This window comes from Rhagoletis pomonella, unplaced genomic scaffold (genome assembly GCF_013731165.1).
Source record: "Rhagoletis pomonella isolate Grant_MI unplaced genomic scaffold, Rhpom_1.0 Rhpom_scaffold_04135, whole genome shotgun sequence".
NCBI classification, from domain to species: domain Eukaryota; kingdom Metazoa; phylum Arthropoda; class Insecta; order Diptera; family Tephritidae; genus Rhagoletis; species Rhagoletis pomonella.
In genome coordinates, this window is record NW_023462685.1 from 4,132 (window position 1) to 14,389 (window position 10,258).

Here is a 10,258-nt window from a genome sequence, read left to right on the forward strand (position 1 = left end):
AAAAAGTCAAACCCAAGTTGAATTAGGGGAATTAGGTAATTGAAATACATATGTATCCCAATATGGATGCCAAACGAAAGAGATTTAAGTAGGTTGTAGTTTGAAAATATTTTGAAGAGGGTTACCACCTGTTTGAAAAGTCAATTTTAGTTAACACAATGATATATTAAAATATGACAAACGAAAGAGTGTTAAGAAATCTTTGTTTTTCAACTCTTACTCCTTTAAAAGGGTTGCCACATGTTAGAAGAGTTAAACTATTTAATAAGTTAACTGAATTACTAAAATATTCCTCATCGTGTTGGTCCCCTTGCCGTGGGGATGAGGCTTAAGTGGTGGTTTAAATCTTCCTTCGGGGGGTTTTAAACCAGCACGAACCAAGAGGGAAGCTCCGTATGGAGATTGGTCGACCACCCGTCTGCGTAACTGTGGGCGTCGTGTTCCTACAATCATACATACGGAGAGGACCGTACCGACGATCCCCCACGCTCGTCCTACCCAACCCTTCTCTCCCATCTTTCCCTTTCCTTTCCCTTCTAATCCAGGGTGTTATGCGTCACCGTGCCTATTGGATGGTTTGCAGCCAGGGGTATCCGGCTGTATTCTAACGGCGCTCTCCTGATACCGGGTCACCTCAGGAGGTAGAATGACCTTGCCACAGCGGAGGGGACCGCTGTGGTCGACGACTCCCTTTTCCCCCCCTAAATACGTAGTCCGCCACGCTCGCCACGTCGAGCAGTGCGGACGTTTATGATATGATGTACCCAAATAAAAAACCTGCCTCGGATAACCGAGAACCCCCCAAAAAAAAGTAGACCCACCCAGTCAGGAAGGTCCGGTCTGTCCTCGGACAAGACCAAGCAAGCCAGCGGTGCAAAGTCTGTGGCCAAGCCAGGGCTGAGCATACGCTCTGTCCCCTCTGGGACTGCCTCAACGGCATCGAGGCCCCCTTCCGGCAACCGGTCTAGCCATGTCCCTAGACAAGCTAGCGAGAATTTTAATCCGTCCGGTGCTGGTAGCAGACCCACCCTCGCAGATAGGTCTTCGGGAGGCAAGGGCAGCCCTGTCACAAGACAAGCTAGCCCTGCTGCCGTGCCCGCCACTCCAGGAGGCAAGGGAACATCGACAGGTGCAATCCCTAAAGCGGCGTCGGCGACATCAGACCGCATGGCTAAGCCAGCGGCCTCTGAGGTGCGCCATTCTGGCACTAATGTAGCGATGGGCAGTAGCCATCCCCAGAAGCACATTAGTGCATCAGAAAGGTACTATCGTACCAGACGGTCAGCCCTCAGAATCCTGGAGAGACTGAGGGATAAGAAAATTGGGCCGAAAAGTTTATGGCTGAACACCAGGCGAAAGCCAAACAAGAGTCTGCTCAAGGCAAGCGGAAGTCCTCTAGGGAGCTAAGCTCGGAACCCAAGAGAACAAGGGTATCCGCCTTTTTTAACAGCGGACGAGCTGCAGAAAAGATCCTTCGCGGACGCGGCGAAGGACACATTTACCAGGGCTGTGATAGACCGCAGCTCACTTGATGGTGCAATATCACCACAAAACTGGGACCTGGTCAACAGGCGACTCTGGGCCGTCTATAAGGAGGTTCTAGGGGAAAACCCAGGACCACCCCCCAGTTGTGCGGACGCCGGTTGGTTCCAAAACCGCGTCAAATTAACAAGGTGCGCGGACCAGAGATCCGTCGACCTATACACCCTGGCCATCAGTCGCGTAGGCGAGGTCTGGCCGGGTGCACGCCTTGAGGCGATAAAGTGGGAAGACATTCCCAATCGGCCCAGATCCAGGGCCTGGATTCCAGACTTCCACACCGACCCACAGGAAGTGCTGGAATGGATACGTATGGGCAACCCCGAGCTACCCACCCACGACTGGAAGGTAGCAAAGATAGGCGATATCGATGGCAAGCGAAGGTTAGCGGTAATAGTCCTCAACGAGGAATCAGTAGAACCGCTAGCCAACCAAAACTGGAGGATAAATTATGGCTTCCAAGCCTTGAACCTCCATGTTTATCGGCAGGACGTGTCAGGGAAACAACACCCTACCGACGAAGCGAGCGCAGTGGAAAGTGCTACTGACGACGAAGTGGCATCCACCTCCGGAATGGTCGGCGAACTCTTCGAGAGGGTGACTCTAGACGAGGGGGCGGGGGACCACTCCGACTTTTCCGACACCATGGTGGAGGACGAAGAGGACGTCAACCGGACTGTGGTTGGCTGTCCAGCAGCAGCACGCGAAACTGATGGTGGGGATAGTTCAGATTAATCTCCACCACTGCAAGGCGGCCTCAGCCGCACTTCTCCTCCGTCTCGCCGAAAGAGAAGAGGAGATCGCACTCATCCAGGAGCCTTGGGTCATAAAAGATCGGGTTTGTGGATTGAATATGAAGGGATACAAGCTGTTCTATGTAACTGACAAAGGTAAACCCAGGTCGTGCATATTGATAAAAAAGTGTATTAATGCATTTCTCTTGATACAGTTTAGCGATGCGGACAACGTCATCATAGCAGTGGAATCAGGCGGAATGTCTATTTGGCTGGCTTCCACATATATGGCCCACGACGCAGAAACATTACCTCCACCACAATCCTTAAGGAGCGCGGTAATGGAGGCCTCTAGACGCGGCACTCCGATGGTCATAGGAGCGGACGCGAATGCCCATCATCACATATGGGGCAGCTCAGATACAAATGAACGCGGTGAGTCGATATTCGAATTCATTATGTGCAATAACTTACAGGTTAGCAACGTAGGTGATACCCCTACCTTTGTGACGTCTGTTAGAAGGGAGGTCCTTGACATTACATGTATCAATGAGCAGGGGGCAGAACTCTTGAATGACTGGAGAGTCTCAAAAGACAACTCCTTTTCGGATCACATGTACGTCGTTTATAACCTATACGTACCAATAAGAAAACAACAAGCGGTCTTAAACCGCAGAAAAACAAATTGGAAAAAATTTGAAACAATATTTTCTAATAATATTTCCGGCCTCACAAATCAAATAAACTCGGAACATCAACTTGATAACGTCGTAGACGATATAACTAAAGCATTTCATCGTGCAGCAAAATCAGCCTGCCCAATCATGGCAACAAGTAGGAAACCAAAACCTCCATGGTGGTCCACTGAAATTGCAACCCTCAGAAGGGAATGCAGATCAAAATTTAATGAAGCTAAGAGATCCAACTCTTGGAGTGAATTTAAAGATTGGCAACGCCGATTTAAGTATGCAATAAGAGACGCTAAGCGCTCCTCATGGAGGAACTTCTGTCAGAAGATAGAAAGTACTTCGGAGGCCAGCAGACTGCGCAAAATACTATCTATGAGTCCCAGCAATATTAGCTATCTCATCAAGGAGGATGGTGATTGGACAACTAGCAGCGAAGAAACTCTAGAGCTTCTTGTACAGACGCACTTTCCGGGTTGCCTCCACAGTAGAGTCACAAATACCCGAATCATAGGCAACCATGATGACATTCCAGCGAATATCATAACCGAGGAGAACATAAAGCATGCTATTAGCAGCTTCCAACCGTTTAAATCTCCGGGACCAGACGGCATTATTCCCGCTGACCTACAGCATACAGCAGGAATGATTGCACCCATACTCGTACCAGTCTTTGAAGCAGTGTTACGAATGAATTATATACCCCACAAATGGGAGGAGGTAAGAGTAGTTTTCATTCCCAAGGCAGGGAAAACTACACACACGAGACCAAAAGACTTCAGACCAATTAGTCTGTCGTCTTTCCTGTTGAAATCTCTAGAGAGAATAATAGATGGGCACATTAGAGACAAGGTGGGCAGCAAACTTTCGGCAGCCCAGCATGCCTACAACAAAGGGAGATCAGTCGAAACAGCACTCCATTCTTTAGTGCACACAATTGAAAGATCACTTTATTACAAAGAATACACCCTCGCGGCCTTCCTGGACATCGAGGGTGCTTTCAACAATGTATCTCCTGCAGCGATTATCTCATCTCTGATAAATCTGGGAGTAAGCAATTCACTAACCTCATTTATTGAACGAATGTTAATCGGCCGAGAAATAAGCGCAGGATTAGGTGAATCAGTTATAAAAAGGTTCCCCGTCAGGGGTACACCCCAGGGGGGAGTAATATCACCGCTCCTGTGGACTATAGCAGTAGACAGCCTTCTTCGGGAACTTGAAGACATTGGCGGTCAGATAATTGCATACGCCGACGATATTGTAATAGCTATCTCGGGTAAACATCTTTCAACATTGACAGATCTGATCCAAAGATCCCTCAACAAACTTTCCCTGTGGTGTAACAGGCGAGGACTGGGAGTGAATCCTGAAAAAACAGACCTTGTGCTGTTCACCAGGAAGCACAAGATACCTGATCTCGGGAACATAACCCTAGAGGGCAATACCCTCGCAATAAAGGAAGAGACCAAATATCTAGGTCTCATAGTAGATAGGAAACTAAACTGGGGGCCCAACGTTGCAGATAGAGTGCGCAAAGCAACAGTGGCACTATATTCCTGCAGCAGAGCAATAGGGAAAAAATGGGGGATGGAACCCAAAATAATACACTGGCTATACACGGCGGTGGTTAGGCCAATTCTCTATCACGGTATAGTGGTATGGTGGAACGCCCTTGGGAAAGGGGTAAACTTCAAAAAAATGGACAAGGTTCAAAGGCTTGCGTCCACACTCATAACTGGTGCGATGAGAACAACACCATCCAAGGCACTGTATGCCCTACTGAATTTTCTTCCGGTGGACCTACATGCCAAAGAAGTCGCAAGTGGCGCGGCAATTCGAATGAATATTCTAAATAAGTGGTCAAATACCAGTTATGGTCACGGTAGAATATTAACGGAAGTTCCGGGGCTACCCGGATTGGTGGACTATGCACTTCCGGAACCTGCACCCGCTACAGCGTTCGCGACCCTCCTACCCTCAAGGGAAGAGTGGAAGCATGACGCTGTAAGTAGTGGAGAGTCCATCCATGTATACACAGATGGCTCAAAGCTCGAGGGTAGGGTTGGAGGAGGTGTATATTCCCATCACCTGGGAATCTCCCTCAGCTTTCGTCTCCCGGACCACTGTAGCGTTTTTCAGGCTGAACTGATGGCAATCGACAGGGCCACGAAACTGGTAAAGTGTGATATGATACCCCAAGTTGATATCTACATCTTCACTGACAGCCAGGCGGCAATAAAGTCCCTCACGAAGCAGTCGACAACCTCCATGGTAGCCATGAAATGCCGCGCATCTCTTAACGAGATGGCTGAGTCATTTCGCCCAAAGGTAATATGGGTTCCGGGACACTGCGGCATAGAGGGGAATTGTAAGGCCGACGAACTGGCGCGACTTGGCACGAAACTTCCTTTTGAGGATATAAATGACGAAATAGGAATACCCTTGCAAACTTGTAAGCTACTTATCTCCGAGAGGCTGACTAAAGTAGCGAACGAAAGGTGGCAGGACGAAATCACCTGCAAAACTGCCAAACAATTATGGCCGGTGCTCAGCGCCAACCGCACTGGCCTACTACTGAGTCTAAATAAGTCCAATATTAGATTATTAGTATCCGTCATAACAGGACACTGCCTAATTGGCAAGCACGCCGATCGACTCGGCCTACGCTCACATGACTTCTGTAGAAGCTGTCAAGATGAAGAAGAGGAAGAAACGATTCTCCACCTGTTGTGCCAATGCCCTGCTCTATCTAGACGAAGACTCTCCACTCTCGGTAGGCAATTCTTCGACAACTTGGAGGACCTTAGATGCGTCGAAATCAGGGATCTTCTAAAATTCGTTCAAAGTTCAAAATGGTTTTAGGAGGGATCGGGAGTTGCTGACCCAACATGCGGCATCACAATGGGCCCTGAGCCTAAGTGTGTCTTATAGACGACCGCGACAACCTACCTACAACCTACCTACTAAAATATTGGTATCAATCGAAATGGGTTTGAAAAGGCTTTATTTCTGAACTATATTCAGCAGTGTTGCCACATGTTTAAAAAATCTAATTCAACTTAATTCATTAGTTAATTAAAATATGTATCACAATATCAGTCAAAGGATACTTAAGAAGATATTACCTTGAATCTAATTTTGAAGAGGGTTACCACCTGTTTGAGAAGTCCCATTTAATCAACTTGTACACAAATTATTTGAACATAAAGAACGATTGAAGCGGGTTACCGTGTGTTTAAAATTGTAAAAATTAAATTTATTTAAAAAGGTGGGTATCAATCGAAATTGGTTTGAAAAGGCTTTATTTCTGAAATATATTTAAAAGGGTTGCCACCTGGGAAAGGACTTTAAGAAGGTATTTATTTGAAAATATTTTGAAGTGTCAGAAATTTTATACACTCCGCGAAGCGGGTGAGGGAAAACTAGGAGTATACATATTCGTAAGTACAATTCAAAAACATTGAAAGTGAAGTCCAAAAATGCAGTGCCAAATGCTACCCGATTAGTTTAGCAAAGATAAGATAAAATAAATTTATAGATCACTTTGTTTCGAACTAAGTAATTCCCCACGTCAATTAATGCACGCGCGCATATCTAGTATCTGTTTAAAAAAATTATACATACATGCATACATATGTACATACATACATGTCCACAAACAATTCATAGTCATTCATCATTTTTGTTATACTTACAAAAAAAGCAGCAAAAATATGGAATTACCAAAAATTTAATTCTTATAAAAAGCACAAAAATGTTCAATGAAAATCAGTTATAAATTTAATTTTGTCAATAAGTCATAAAAAATGCAGCAGTTCACGACTAAATTTGTACTTTCGCTTGCAGTGCTGATTGCCTTCAGCCAGGCCACTCCGCTAAATCAGGAGACTGGAACTATTGAATTCGACTGGCGTGGCAACCTACAAGAAAATCCCAATTACTATGTCAGCCAAAATCAGGTAAACATAACTTTGGGAAACCACATTTTATTTTATATTTTTCAACAAAATCCTTTATTTCTCCCAAATTTCCTCGAAGGTTTCCTGGTTTTCTTCCAATTACTTCTGCTATTCGAACGGTTGGGATCTGGTATCGCCCAGCGACTTTTCAGCAGAAACGGAATTGAAAGGATTTGTGGAATTGTTTGGTATATTTGAATTTTAATGCCGTTCTATTTCAGAAATTTATATATATCGGCTGCAATAATTTCTTCCCTCCTCACAGGTCTCACCAAATACAACTACTGGGCTGCTGGCAATCGCTTGATCGATCAAAAAACTTGGACCTGGGGCGTTGGTGGCGAGGATTTCTCTCTTACTAACTGGGCTACCAATCAATCAACAGCTAGCGGCAATAACTGCTTGTTGCTACAAACTAACACCACCGATATTTTGTGGGCCAATCAGGTTTGTACTTCCCTGTACAACTTTATCTGCCAAAAGTAGGGAACAATGGATTTGAAATATGTAAATCTAAAATAAACTAAAGAGAGTATACCAAAGCTAATGTTTAACTCTGTTCCCCTGGATTTCCCATGTTATGGGTAGACTCTATGGTAATATAAACTCATAAGACATCGCCAATTCTATGACAATTCGGTCCAAAAGCAAAATTCAGCCTATGAAGTCAAGTTAGATAGCATCTACCCTGAGTATATCAAAACTAACTAATGCCACCCTAACGGAGCATGAGCAAGATGAAGGTGATTTTATTGACCACACAGCAGACTGACCGGTATGCGGGGAACAATCGAGAGATTACCTCTTATGAACCACACTTTTTGACTTATACAAAAGTGATGAGTTCAATCGCCTAGCTATAGGCCATACATTTCATTTTACGAGTGAAACTGTCTGCGCTCATTTTAGAGTGGTCCAATTTTTGTATGGGGGGAAAATATAGTCATAGAAAACTAAGCATCCCTTTAGTTTTTTCCTTTTGATATTTGAAATATCTGTACCAACTTTCAATTTTCTACCGCAACTAATACAGGGTGCTCATTGACCTTGAAATGCGCTACTGGATCGCTGTGAAACCCTTCAAAAATATTGGGATTTTTATAAAAAGCTACTGTTGCCATGACAACTGAAGCTTAGGAAATTTTTTAGATAATTTAAATTTTCAAGATTCTTAAGTTGCTTAACCAATTGTTTGATTATATATGTACACAATAATTCTAGAGTAAAATATGAGTATCATGAACATCCTCTACATTTGTACTTAGAAACGTAAAGTTAAAGGTACCAACTAGAGCTCTAGATACCCGGGTATCGAGCAATGCGAGTAGCTCGATACTCGCTCGAAACTCGTTCATTGCTCAACTGCTCAAATGTTTGTTCAAAATTTTCGAGTTTTTGAACAATTTCATAAACAAAAGAAAATTTGTAAATTGTATTTGTCAGCAGCTGCTTTCTAATTCATGTTAAATAAATTATATTATTAAATAACAATGTAACAATCTTTGCATTATATATCAATAATTTGAAAAATTTAAAAGGTGCTACCAAAAATGTCAATATAATAAAAAAAACATTGCTCAAATTACTCGAAAAAACTCGAATTGCTCGAGCTCATGCTCGGAAATTTTCGAGTAATGAGCATTGAACAAGTGTGCGAGTACTCGCTGCTCATATACCCGGGCTGTTTGAAAATGTGCGAACAAAACCGAGAGCTCTAGTACCAACACTTCTTTCGGTAAGAAAAAAAATTTTAGAAGGTGCCCCAAATCGTATCTCGGAAAAACAAATAGTAAGGACAATGATGCGCTAACAAAAAGCTGACCGACATCGAAGTAAGGCTAGAAGTAGGAGGTACCCAATGGGAATCTTCGCCGATATTAAGAGTGGACAAAACAATCATAAGGTGGGTGCGCTCCATATTATCTAGAACAGTTCTGACTGTGGAGTGTGGCGTTTGTGTCACGACAGAGATTGGAAGAGGATGCCCATAGGGCAGTGTACTCTCAGCTCTCTTGTGATGTTTGGTAGTGTACTCCATACTTTCGGTAGTGCTAGACTTTGTTCACTTCCAATTTTTATCGGATGATGGTTGTGCACTAGCATTAGAAAAATCTCTCCAGTAGGCGTTTATAAAGACATAGAGGATCCTGAAAAAGGATTGATTATATGATGTGTTTTTCTGGGTCTTGCCGTCAAACACAGAAATACCACCATAGTCCGGTTTAAGCAGAAAAGAAAATTCGAAGGTAGATCAGGGAAATAGGATAAGTTTTGGAGTACCTTTAGTGCAATATGTATTAACAGCTGCAAAGCCAGCATATGTTTGTTTAAAGGTCAGAAAAGTTGGTAGTGTAATTCCCTCTCAGACAGATACGAAGAGACGTACAAGCACGGATTGATTTAAATAGGTAAGGTTAGGTCATCTTGGCTGCTCTAATTCCGCACAGGATGGCATTCTAGAGAATCCTCATGCCCCCTCCTCTTACCTTAGGTTAGGTTAGGTTAGGTTGATGTGGCTGCCAGTGACCCCACTAGCACACATAGGCCCTAGGTTGTGGGCCCGTTGTGATACCACGCGGATCGTTAGAACCCTCCTACTCAAACCATCGTGTGGATTTTGCGAAACCCAGAAGTTGCCGTATGCCTACTTCGGCTATGTCGGTTAGGTCCTCAAAGAATCCTGAACCCATGAACTTTTGTCTTCTTCTACAAAGTGCGGGGCAATCGCATAACAGGTGCCGCAAGGTTTCTGGCTCTTCTTCATTTCTGCAGCTTCTGCAGAAGTCGTTATGGGGGATCCCTAACCTCTCCGCGTGCCCCCCGATAGCAACATGGCCTGTTAGCAGACCCACAGCTGCGGCTAGGTCTCCTTTGCTCAGCATGAGGAGATCCTTCGACCGCTTTTTGTCCCATTTAGGCCATGTAAGCTTCGTGTTGTTGCAAGTGGTGAGGCTATCCCACCTGTCCCTTGCTAGTTTAAGAGACAGATCCCTTAGAATGAGCTTGCAGGTAGCGAGCGGCATGCCTAATCCCTTCCAGGCCTGCGAAAGTGGAGCGGATGTGCCCTCTCTTGCAAGTTCGTCCGCCTTTTCGTTGCCTGGTATGTTCCGGTGTCCCGGAACCGATACCAAGTGAAGTTCAGACTGCTCAGCCATCTCGTTTAGAGATCTGCTACAGTCCGCTACGGTTTTTGAACTGCATGTGACCGAGTCGAGCGCTTTGAGTGCGGCCTGACTGTCTGAGTAGATGAAGATATCGTTATAAATGACTTCTCTTGTACGTAGGTGTTCAACCGCTTCCTGTATGGCAGCGACCTCAGCTTGAAAGACGCTGCAGT

The 10,258-nt window shown here is 44.6% G+C and overlaps 1 protein-coding gene across 1 annotated transcript; it reads left to right on the forward strand.

Annotated features, from left to right (window-relative positions):
- Window positions 1-3,334: 3,334 nt before the first annotated feature.
- LOC118754572 lies at window positions 3,335-7,439 on the forward strand. The gene is made up of 4 exons (XM_036489456.1): window positions 3,335-3,679; window positions 6,775-6,921; window positions 7,001-7,109; window positions 7,187-7,439. The coding sequence occupies exons 1-4, from the start codon at window positions 3,335-3,337 to the stop codon at window positions 7,405-7,407; spliced, it is 822 nt and encodes a 273-aa protein (XP_036345349.1). The 3' UTR covers window positions 7,408-7,439.
- Window positions 7,440-10,258: the final 2,819 nt, after the last annotated feature.